General features: G+C 38.4%; 2 protein-coding genes and 1 long non-coding RNA gene across 3 annotated transcripts in view; 2 read left to right on the plus strand and 1 right to left on the minus strand.

Annotated features, from left to right (window-relative positions):
• The window catches only part of LOC134664547 (uncharacterized), a 131238-nt gene extending 124493 nt beyond the window's left edge, over positions 1 to 6745 (minus strand). The window contains exon 1 of the mRNA XM_063521251.1: positions 6656 to 6745. The gene's annotated coding sequence lies outside the window, so the exon portion shown is untranslated. The remainder of the gene's footprint in view (positions 1 to 6655) is intronic.
• LOC134664571 (uncharacterized) overlaps positions 1 to 12741 on the plus strand; it is a 513832-nt gene that overhangs the window by 257362 nt on the left and 243729 nt on the right. The gene's annotated exons all lie outside the window — the stretch shown is intronic.
• LOC134664555 (NAD-dependent protein deacylase sirtuin-5, mitochondrial-like) lies at positions 10369 to 12575 on the plus strand. The gene is given in 5 exon segments (XM_063521264.1): positions 10369 to 10728; positions 11271 to 11462; positions 11872 to 12031; positions 12377 to 12448; positions 12451 to 12575. Coding segments are annotated over 5 exon segments (852 nt in total). The 5' UTR covers positions 10369 to 10413; the 3' UTR covers positions 12564 to 12575.

Here is a 12741-nt window from a genome sequence, read left to right on the forward strand (position 1 = left end):
AGATGAAATAAAAATAGTCTTTGACATACAATGAAGTATTTGAACAAATTAAATTATTTCCAGGAAATATTTTAATTTGTTTTTATCAAGTAGAAACACTACTATATAAATTATAAACTGAAATAAATGTCATATACTAAGAAAAAGTGACCAAGGCCTCCAGTGCCCCAGGCTGGAATCGAACCAGCGTCCTCTGCTATCGCGGCAGGTGCCTGAACCACTCGTCACTTCGTCTGGTCACTTTTTCTTAGTATATGACATTTATTTCAGTTTAGTCTTTGACATTTTAATAAAACCTAGATCTTTATCTCTTTGAAAATTTTAATTAGAATCCTTTAAGGAAAGGACAGCTGTCTTAAAGTTAGATTATCACAACGCTATCAAATTTATCTTAAAGTAGACTGAAATCGTTAATTTTAGAATTGTTACCGAATTAAAATCCTTTTAAACAAAGTAAATATACCTAGTTAATAAATCGGTCGGTAAGCCTCGGTAAAGAGTACCATTTTGTACCATTTGGCGTTGAAACTCTAGGTCCGTGGGGTCCCAGCGCGCATAAGTTGTTCGCAGAAATCGCGAAGCGTTTGGTTGACGTAACTGCCGGCCTAGCCGAGGTTACAATCGCTATCGCTTCGACAACGAAAAGCATTATGTCTCTCTATCACTCTTCCGTATTAGTGTGACAGTGACAGTTGCGTTTCGATCGCTACGGAGCGTAAGCGATGTGCATCTTGGCTACGCGGCCTGGTTACCGAAGAGCTGGCGGATACCTCGCACAACGTATCAGCATTGCGATACAGCGAGATAATGCCGTCAGCATCTTTGGTGCAATGCCTTAAGGGCCCATTTTAGATTTAAGCTAGTTATTAATTTATTTTAGTAATACCACTGTATATAATATATTATCAAGATATAACAAGATATTATCTTGTTTGTAAATAAACTAAATAAATATTCATCGCTTATTTGCTATTATTTATTAACCGACTTCCAAATCCCAAAGGAGGAGGTTATCAATTCGGTTGTATGTTTTTTTTTTTTTTTATTTTTTTTTTTTTTTTTTATTTTTTTTTTTTTATGTTTGGTACTCCATATCTCCGTCATTACTGGACCGATTTTAAAAATTCTTTTTTTGATTGCATGTATATGCATACAGATTGGTCCCGTTTTTGTCAAAATCCAGTTCTGATGATGGGATCCATGAGGAATCGACGGAACTCCTCAAATCTTAAAGGCATACATATAGTGATTTTTGTGTTTTTATCAACAAATCAAGCATATACATTCAAAAACGTGACATTTGATGAAGTGGAACTGCTGATGATGATCAGAACGGAACTCTTCAACGACGCATAGTTCACCTTTGGCGATTTGTCCTCTTCCTTATGTTTGTTAAGCAAGTTAAGTTTTTAAGCAACATTTTTGTCAAGCTTGAGTTCTGATGATGGGATCCATGAGAAATCGAGGGAACTCCTCAAATTTTAAAGGCATGCGTATAGAGGTTTTTGTATTTTCATCAGAAAATCAAGCATATTCATTCAAAACTGTCGCATTTGATGGAGTGGAACCGCTGATGATTATCAGAACGGAACTCTTCAACGACGCATAGTTCACGTTTGGCGATTTGTCCTCTTCGTTATGTTTGCTAAGCAAGTTTAGTTTTTAAGCCACATTTCTGTCAAGCTCGAGTTCTGATGATGGGATCCATAAGGAATCGAGGGAACTCCTCAAATCTTAAAGGCATACGTATAGAATTTTCTGTATTTTCATCATAAAATCAAGCATTTACATTAAAATCTGTCGCATTGGATGAAGTGGAACTGCTGATGATGATCAGAACAGAACTCTTCAACGACGCATAGTACACGTTTGGTGATTTCGAATTTCGATTTTGACTTGGACTGGGACCCGGACTCGTACCCGGATCGGAACCAGACCTGGACTCGGACTCGGACTTGGACCCGGACTCGGACCCTGACTCGGACTCGGACTCGGACCCGGACTCGGACCCGGACTCGGACCCGGACTCGGACCCGGACTCGGACCCAGACTCAGACCCGGACTCGGACTCAGAGACCTGGACCTTGACCCGGAAAATCACTATGATACCTAAACTAAATAAACCGCTATGATTACCTACCATAAAATGTAGGTATATAGTATGATGATGCCAAACACCTCCCGCTCATACCCCCGTACACCGCACGACATGCGCCGTTAAGTAGGTTAGGTTAGGTTTGAACTGCGATCCTCACAGACCAAACAAAAGTGGGTTAGGTTTGGTTAGCACTGCGGGCTTTACAGAAACGAAATGCTACTAGAAAAGTGGGTTTGATTAGGTTCGAACTACGATCCTCACAGAACCGAACTGCAATCAGAGAAGTGGGTTAGGTTAGGCTAGAACTACGACCCTTACGGAAACGAAATGCTACTAGAAAGTACTGGTTTTACCTCCTTTTCTACATAGTGCACCATCTACCATAATTTTTCACCGGGCCCCATAGAAGTCGGTTTTTTTTTCTTAAAAATTATGTATAACCCATCTCAACTCTTTCTGGCACGGTGTGTACAAACGATCTGAGTTGGAAAATACGCGCAAAGAATTTATATAATTTTGTGAAGTAAAACAATGACATTAATTCGCCCTGACTTCACCTAAAAGCATAACCGCTACGTTCCATCAAGATAATGTAAATAAAATAGCATTTGTGTTCACATTTAATATTACGCACATACCTTCAGGTAAGAGGAAATTGAAAATGAAATTTTTTGCTAAGCCACATATTATTTAGAAAATTTAAGAAATCAGAAAAGAATTCCTTAAGAAATTACGATTATGAGGGTAATATTATGTCGGATTTAATTACATTACAATTTACAATACATTTTAAAGTTATAAATCGATAATCGGAGGACTTTCGAATAACACCGACGCGTTCGTAAGTAGTACTGGTAGTGCAGCTGCGGTCAGAAATGGAATGTTACCCAAGGCATGTTAACAAAAGGAAAAAATGAAAAAATTCGCTCGCTTCTGGTAAGCTTCAGTAGCTTAGTTGGATGAGAGCTATTGGACCGGTGTTCCAAAATGTCGCAAGTTCGAGTCTTGTCTGGAGCGGTGAGATTTTATTAGATGAATATAATATATCTGTTGAAATCTTAAGCTAAATAAGAAACCAAACCAAATTAAATGATTATAAACAATGTATCAAGCATACATATCGCTCAGATCCCCCCTCCCCCTCCCGTTACTGATGAGCGTCAGGAAAAATATTCGCAAATCAGGAACTTTGTCAGGAAATCTGAAATTTGTATCTGGTAACCCTACGTAGAATGTATTGGATTCCATACATTTCACGACTCTTCTCTTTCCGCACAGTTTTCTTTCTCATACAAAATATATCCGAAAAAGAACATCAATAAGGAGCATTGCCGAAGACAAAAAAAATAAAAATTCAAAAAATATTTAGCCAAAGTAACGCAATGATTCATCGACAAGAGCTTACATTAGCCTTCCAAAGTTTGTGAGAAACCCTTCCAAGCTCAGAGCTCAAAATGTTTACCTAATTCAGCAAACTGTTGCGGATTTCGCAAAACTTGCCAAGTTTCAGGGTTTTAGTATTTCTTGGTACTTCAGCCGCAGGTTAAGAAATGACGGTTGACCTTTTCCTAACAATGTTTGTACCTAAATTTGTACTTGAGCGGTATATCGTGCGGCTTCCTAACCGAAGGTCGTCGTAGGATAGAACCCGGATAGTACCAATGAGTTTTTTGTTTTGCCAACTCGAATTTTGAAAAAATGCTAAACTAATGCCTAGATTATGCCAAGGTTTTTTTGGAAATATGCTAAAAAATGCTAAAATGTCATTTGAAATTAGACACTTAAAACCACCTTTGGCCGCCTTTTTCTACTGACAAGATCTGCTTGAACAACTTTATATAGTCCGTCGACGTCCATCTGTCCACAAGTCATAATTCATATGAAAAAAAAACTGTTTGGAACACATAGGTGCGTGCAAATAACTATTTGGCGAAGAAAAATTGTTATTAGGTACCTAATCTACCAAGCTGCTACCATGTACCTCTTGAAGAAACATTCTCTTCTCGTGTACTTTGAATTAAAGGCCTGTCCAGGCGGGGACACTTGGCGTTTGAGTACGCACGGCCTAAGCGGCTACCGCGAAAGCCGAAATTCGCAAATTGCGGGGATCTTCCTCTTTTACTCCAACGAAGGCGTAATTAGAGTGACAGGGAAAAATTAATCAGATTGGCGAAAAATTTTCCCCATCTGGAAGACTTCATAAGACTAATTTATAATACCATACTTCTGTCAAGAGCGTCCACTCACCGAATATTAAAACTTTACGAAACCCTTTAGTGAAGTAAAATCAATTTGACCAGTCACGTGGCGTGATCAACCCACGTGATTTCGTTACGGTAAAAATAATTGAACTTTATACATCTTTGAAAGAGCAAATCCATTAACAAATTTACTGGTGGCGGAGATGATTTTCAAATATTGCTTTGCAGAAAATGCGAAGTACTTAAATTCACAGAGAAATAATGAAATATGTATATACGTATATATCTAAATCAATCCTACGGTTTTAGGTAGGTATGGGACGACCCAAGACGATACCAAATTTTAGCTTCATATGTAATTTAGTTGTCTCAGGTCTCAGTCCTGTAGATTTGTTGTCGGCTGATAAATGCCTATAACTCAGGTCAACAAATTCAATTCAATACGTCAACAAAGAAATCCGAGGATAGACGCACATGTTGCGCATCTTTTTATTTGTTTAGGTTCAAGTAAGCGTACACATACCTAATATCGTCTTCTTATGCAGTTTAATTATTCGTATGAAATCCAAGTATAGAACTTCATTGCTAGGTGGGTTTTCTGGTCGTAGGCGTTTTTCGCTACAAAGCGGAAAAAACGTATTGTTGGCAACGATTGTCGCTCGTAGCTCGTGCTGCCAGGAAAAAGAAAAGCTACGTAGCCGCTCTGAGCATTATTCTTACGCAAACAATGCTACGCCGTAGCAAGCGTAGACGCGTAGCGAGCTACGCTTTTAATTTCAAAAAGTGCGAAAACGGACAGGCCAATTCCAACGTATGACATTGGACGGTACGAACGGTCGGTCGGAACGAATGCTGACGTACTTATACTATGGGCCCGATTCGGATTTTGAAATAGACATCTATTAGACATCTTTTAGACATCACCAAGATACGATAACGATATGTTTAAGATCCTACCTGTCAAATTTGACATTTGCGCGAATCTGGAGATACTCTTGAACGATTTCTACAAGATATGACTTAGAGATCCAATTCACATCTAATAGATATCTCTCTATTTAACGTAAAAGTGACATTGGTTGCCCGAATTGCGCTGCAAAAGAGAACTAGTTGATATCTAAACTATAACGTATCTAGAATGGATCTAGTATTGTCGTTTCTTGTGAATATCTTGAAGTTCGAATACGGCAGTATATATTTGAATCATGTTATTTTGTTATCGTGCGTCTCGCCTGCGCCAATACATGTATGCACGGAGTACGGACAATAACAAGCGAAATGCACGATAACTGAATGACATCAATTAAATGTAATTCTGATATCAGTGTACGTTAGAATTGGCATGGTACGTAAGGTCAATTCAAATGAAACCAAAATAATATCATTTTGTTATCAATGCCCGTGCGTCTCGCTCATGCCAATACACATACGGATAAGTAGGAGCGAAAACCTCGCGCGAATGATAACTAAATGACTTCATTAAGATGTCAAAATTTTACACCCAGAAACAAAAGTGCATGACCAGTTTATGAATGAATTCCATTCATAATGTGTCCATGCAATTTTGCAGCTAGCTACACGTTAGACTTAATCAATGAATGAATTATCTCAAAGTGAAAAGTCGCGCTTATTCATATTTTTTAAGTTGAAATAATTATCAGCTGTAATAAGTTATAAAATGTTAAGTACAATAATAAAATCACGTTTTAGATGAGACTACGATAAGTATATAAGTACGATACCTATGTATAAATATTAAAATTTTGTGATTAATTATCTTTGTTAGTAATAATATAATAATATATAATACAATAATAAAATCACGTTTTAGATGAGACTACGATAATTATATAAGTACGATACCTATGTATAAATATTAAAATTTTGTGATTAATTATCTTTGTTAGTAATAATATATCCAAGTTATAAACAGATCCGATTTTTGAGTTATCTATTTTTAGAACATAATTAGTTCTGTGAGTTGTCTATTTAGGGCGAAACAGTTAAGTACCTAAAAATATTTTTTTGCCATGCGTCTGTGAGGCATAAACTAATTATTTCATTACGGCTCTGAAACCCTCTTCAACATAACAAAGTGTAATAGCATTACAGAAACAATATTCACTAATTGTACCGTCCCTAATGACAAATAGAAACTTTCTTCAAATAACTTCATATTACTTATGAGAAATTTATAAATAAAACAGCAGTAATGATCCTTGCAACCGGCATAAATATCAAGCATAAAACAATTTTACTGCTTTCTCTACCTCATCCAAAAATATAATAGAAATTCCATATAAAATTCCACGCGACGCCCTGTAATCATAATTAATTATTTTAATATCTCACTTACCGGTTAATACGGTTTCCGCGCGATGCTAAGTTCGCGAACAACGCGCTACACGACCACCCTCTGAGACAGAGTACCGCGTTCTGACAATCTCTGGCGTCGTCCTTTACCACGCATGTGCAACCCTTCGGCGCGGCGACCAATCAAAAAAAGCATAAAACCATAGGCAACATAAACTTAGTAGCAACTTTATTTACTTGTGTTAAGGCGCGTTTTTAAGAGCTTAGGTGGTTGGCTTACGAGGTTTTTAAACCAGTGTGAGGTGCTGACGTCAATGGCTCGTTCACAAAGCATACAGGTGTTTATTATATTATGAGAGACACCGCAGCCGTAAGCCTGCAGCGAAGTTGGAGTTGTGAGCACACTCTTATACTTATCTTTGACGAGTGTAGAGATATGGTTTTATCTGCTTGGTCATAATACGGTGTTTACATTAGATACCTATAATAGGTATATTGTATTCATTTATGCATAAAATCATAAGCGATCAAAAGCTTCAACCTTCAAGTGTCTAAAGAGTTGCTAATGCTTATTTACTTAGGTATTAAGCTTTATCGGAAATCTTCTGCTGAAGCGATGACCCTTTCAGCAGCGCGAGATCGACTTACAGAACAATAGAGCGGAAGGAAAGCCTTAACTGTAGACTGTATTCACTGGCACAGCTGTGTGCCGCTTCATAACAATTTCCATCCATCATAATTTGTAAATACAGAATATTTTTCACCACACCGTAAAGGCCTTCTTAATCTTCAAAAAGTCATGAGAACGTTGTATTTTATCCACAAGTGTGGCTAAGTTATTTGATGCAAGTTTATAGTTATTTCCTCATATTGATGACTTGTAGAAATGACTTTTAACTTTTAAGTAATTAATTAATGATTTGGAATGATATAAATATTTAATAGCCGTCATTTAAATTTGATTTGTTTGTAAAAGCGCTGGTGGTCTAGCGGTAAGAGCGTGCGATTTTCAATCCGGAGGTCGCGGGTTCAAACCCCGGCTCGTACCAATGAGTTTTTCGGAACTTATGTACGAAATATCATTTTATATTTGCCAGTCGCTTTTTGGTGAAGGAAAACATCGTGAGGAAACCGGACTAATCCCAACCAGGCCTAGTTTCCCCTCTGGGTTGGAAGGTCAGATGGCAGTCGCTTTCGTAATAACTAGTGCCTACATCAAATCATGGGATTAGTTGTCAAGCGGACCCCAGGCTCTCATGAGCCGTTGCAAAATGCCGGGATAACGCGAAGAAGAAGATTTAAATTTGATTTGTTATGTTATTGAGTTAATATTTTCCTCGCGTAGTGTGGTGACTTTTTTTATGTTCCACTCGGTAAATCCTCGCAGCGCTTAAGATTTCACTTTTCAAATCACTCGCTGCGCTCGTGGTTTTATTTCGCAACTTTGCCCCTTTGTAAAAGACAACTTGTTGTCAAACAGAAGCGCACGATGGAAACCTAAAGGCTAGGCTAAATAGCCTAGCGGTAAAAGGTAATGTATTCGGGAAACGAGATAATCACAAGATCTAGAGACGATAATAGAGATCAACTAGATTTACATTAGATATCGACTAGATGTGACTTGGATATCTAAGTCATAACTTGTCGAAATCGTTCAAGAGGACCTCCAGAATCGCGGAAACGTCAAATTTGACGTATCTATCTTACAAATATCTTTAAATTATCCATATCGTAACTTGTTGAGGTCTAGTAGAGATCTAATTCATTTTCCGAATCGAGCCGTAAGTGAAGGAAAAATCGAGAGAAGCCGTTAGAGATAATCTGCCGTATTCGAACTTCAAGATATTGTATAAGAGACGACACGTACTAGATCCATTCTAGATACTTTATAGTTTAGATATCAACTAGTTCTCTTTTGCAGCGCAATCGCAGCGCAATTCGGGCAACCAATCGGCGCAATTCGGGAAATGAATTAGAGATGCACTAGATATAAAATAGTAAAGATATGTGACGTTCCACGGGCAAAAGGTACCCTACGGCAGCTGGCGCTTACGCTATTATTAACGCCGCTCCAATATTCAGCCGGGGAAATGGTACCTTTTACTATGGAACGTCACATATCTTTACTATTTCATATCTAGTGGATCTCTAATTCATTTCCCGAATCGCGCTGAATGTCACTTTTACGTTAGATAGAGTAAGATTATCTATTAGATGTGAATTGGATCTCTAAATCATATCCTGTGGAAATCGTTCAAAAGTATCTCCAGAATCCCACAAATGTCAAATTTGACAGGTTAGATCTTAAACATATCGTTATCATATCTTGGTGATGTCTAAAAGATATCTAATAGATGTCTATTTCAAAATCCGAATCGGGCCCAATGCCTATACAAAGCGCGAAGTTCCAATTTCACGACTCACAAGGGAAAGAGAAGCAGTGGGCTATTTATTAAAGTAGATTAAGATCAGTGAGATCATTCCCTATTATTCGAAACAGAACTTAGACGGCGGACCTAACCAAAACAGGAAAAATCTTAACACCGCCATCTACGATTTGTATTGGACCTCAATAGCGACATCTTCTGGGATATTTTTAAATTTTGTAGTGTTACACAAGTGGTTTAACGAGTGCGAACTGTTTATTATAGTTAGTTAGCAAAAAGATTTAGATTCATAAGCTCGAACTGTAGAAATCAAATGGGCGTTTTAACATAAAGATGGTCAAGCAAATCTTGTCAGTAGAAAAAGGCACGAAATACAAATTTTCTATGAGACGATATCCCTTCGCGCTTACATTTTTAAAATTTGCCGCCTTTTTCTACAGACAAGATCTGCTCGACCAAGTATACTTTTCTGTTTTGACATTTTGCTGGGACATCAGTCAGCCGCGACCACGACCAGTGAAACCTGTGTCGAAACGTCGGTAAATCAAGGTAATTGAATATAATTCGCGTTAGACCCGTCTATAATGTGAGTTAACAAGTATACTTTACTCTTTAGCCCCCATTCGCACGACAGCTTTTTCAACGCGCGTTAAAAAAGCTCTTGAATGACATAAAATGGATACATGTGTATTTATTCACACGACGGCGCTTTTTATCAAGCTTTGTTGGATTTTCGACTTTAAGCCTTGGTCGTTAAATCGAATTTAGAGTGCGGACAAATTCAAGCGTTTTTTTAACGCGCGTTGAAAAAGCTATCGCGCGTATGGGGGCTTAGTTTTAACCAACGTTGTCTGTTCTCTTTGACGGCGCAGCAACTAGTATCGTTTCTCACTCCTTACTCATTTAAAAATGCCGTTTGTCAAAAAAGGACAACCATACTGTTGACAAGATGGACTTCAAATCAAGGTGTCCCCGTTTTAGGTGGAACCAGGTTGTGTATGTGTGCGTAAAAACGTATGTGTGCTCTTTTAGGGATGTGAAAAGTCGATTTTAATCATGTTATTTAGTGTAGCGTTTATCGATATATAAAACGCTACACTGCGGAACGAAATAGCGATTAATTGAAGCTTCAATATCTTCGTTTTTATTCATATTTTAAAATTAAAATTGCAAGAAATGTCGATAGTTTATCGATATGACTTTATCGACATGGCTACAGCAAGGTGTTTCCATATTGTTAATCGTACACTGAACAAAAGTGGTCCCAGTGACAGCTCGCTTGGACGTAATCTCTGTATATTATATATCTATTATTTTGACGGTTAGTGACAAGCAGCTGACAGTGACTTTGACACTTAATCGTTAAACAGTGTTGGATTTGATCAACACTGCTAAACAAATACATTAACAAAATATGTGCATAAATTTGTTAACCACTGTCAAACGGAAACTACTTACTCACGCTCCTGTAATCATGGCTGCAAGGCAATCCAGCGACATGGCAAAGTTCAAGGAAACTTTAAAATCCGCTAAGAATATAGTGTTCCTTTCCGGAGCTGGTATAAGTGCTGAATCTGGTATACCAACGTTCCGTGGGGCTGGTGGTATGTGGAGGAAGTACCAATCTGCAAGTTTGGCGACGCCGGAGGCCTTTGGGACCACACCGGCATTAGTGTGGGAGTTCTATCATTACAGACGAGAAGTGGCGGCTAAGGCTCAACCTAATGCGGTAATGAACAAATCAGATCACAATTTTAAGCGTGAATAGATTATTCATAGATTCCATGGCCACAACTGCCAAAACCGCACCAGTCTTATGTTATTAAGTGAAAAAGGCTTGAGTTATGAGAAGATAAAGACCAAAAGATTGTAACATACCTGGATATGGACTACAATGTAGAGATGTAGAACAGTATTATTTAGTTCTCTTTCTGATATCAGCATTGCCTTCACTGCATCCTGTCTTCCACTTTATATGTACAGCCGACGTCAAAGATATGTTTACACTTTTAGCCTTATTACAATGGAGTAAGGTGCAAAAGTGTAAACATATTTTTGACGTCGACTGTACAATGATGTAAATCCTCTTGATTTTTAACGCCTTTAAACACAACTAAAATTAATGTGTGTGTAAATTCGTTTTTTTTATACATAATTCTGTAAACTGAAATAAGAAGTTTCAAAATTCATCGTAAGGTAGGTAGGTATCCTCAAGTGATGACTCCCCATTTTTTATTTCAAAAGTTGTTAATAAAAATCTTAATTTTACAGGGTCACATAGCCATAACCCAATATGAAGCAAACCACCCAGACAAGACAGTCACAGTGATTACACAGAATGTTGACGGACTGCACGCCAGGGCAGGGACAAAGAACTTACTAGAGCTCCACGGCAGCTTGTACAAGACCCGGTGCACCAAATGTAAGGAAGTGTTGGTTAACACTGACAGCCCGATTTGTAAGGTATTTTAAGACTATTAGCAGGTAATTAGTAAATTCTATTGACTGGAACAGGATTTATTAACACATTCAACACCAAGAACCCGACTGTCGGGTCCACTGTTCGTAGCGACTACGCGCTACATACGACGAAACCGTGGCTACGCGCTACGAGCGTAACCCGTAGCACTTAGTGGTATTGAATGTGTTAAAATATTAAAGCACTCATCAAAAGGGTTACATAATGCCTATTTAAATATTTATCTTTGAACTCTATAAATAATTAATTTATTTATAGTTTTAGTTTTTTAGTTTTAGTAATTAAATTATTTTATAAACTCAGTCAGTCCTATTTTCATGTTTTTGGTCATAACCTGATATTAGAATATTGATTAACAATCTCACTTATTCTTACAATACTGGTTATTTACAGGCTTTGGAAAACCGTGGAGCACCAGAAGTTGACCAAGTAGGCTCTGATATTCCAGTAAGAGATCTGCCACACTGTAAGAAACCAGAGTGCAAAGGACTGCTGCGACCCCACATAGTGTGGTTTGGGGAAAGTTTGGAGTCGGCTGTGCTTGAGAAAACAGGTAAATTAATTGATAATTTACAAATTGGTTTGCTAACCATGACTATCGAAAGTATGTGATAAACATCTGTCAAGTGCTTTTGCCCAAAATATACAACAGCAGGCCTATAAGCGACATAGTAGTCTAATTCTGCATAATTACATATATTACACCAGCAACCAGTGCAACCTTACATAATAGTCAGACCAAGCTCACTCTGCATGGCATTTGCAATAACAAAAATGCCCTTATCGAGAATTGAACCCAGAGCCATCAACTTCGCAGGCGGGGTCACTTATCACTACCGAGTAGCCCAGACAGGTAGTCAAAAATTAATGAATCAATAAACTGTGAAATGTGTTGCAGAAGCAGCAATGGCCTCCTGCGACGTGTGCCTGGTAGTGGGAACCTCGTCAGTGGTGTACCCGGCGGCCATGTTCGCGGCGCCACGGTGGCGGAGTTCAACCTGGAGCCCACGCCCGCCACGAGCGCCTTCAGCTACTACTTCCAGGGCCCGTGCGGGGAGACGCTGCCGAAGGCATTGGCAGATTAAGTGCCAGTTGCACCAACCACCTTTGACAGACTGATCATCGTCAGCCGGCGCGCCCCGCGCCTTTACTATGAAACTTTCCATACATAAAAATTTTGCGAACTCTTTAACGTTCGTAACAGTTTGGTGCAACCGACCCTAAGGGTCGGTTGCACCAAACTGTTCGTATCGTTAAAGAGTT

This window comes from Cydia fagiglandana, chromosome 5 (assembly GCF_963556715.1).
Source record: "Cydia fagiglandana chromosome 5, ilCydFagi1.1, whole genome shotgun sequence".
Classification (NCBI taxonomy): Eukaryota; Metazoa; Arthropoda; class Insecta; order Lepidoptera; family Tortricidae; genus Cydia; species Cydia fagiglandana.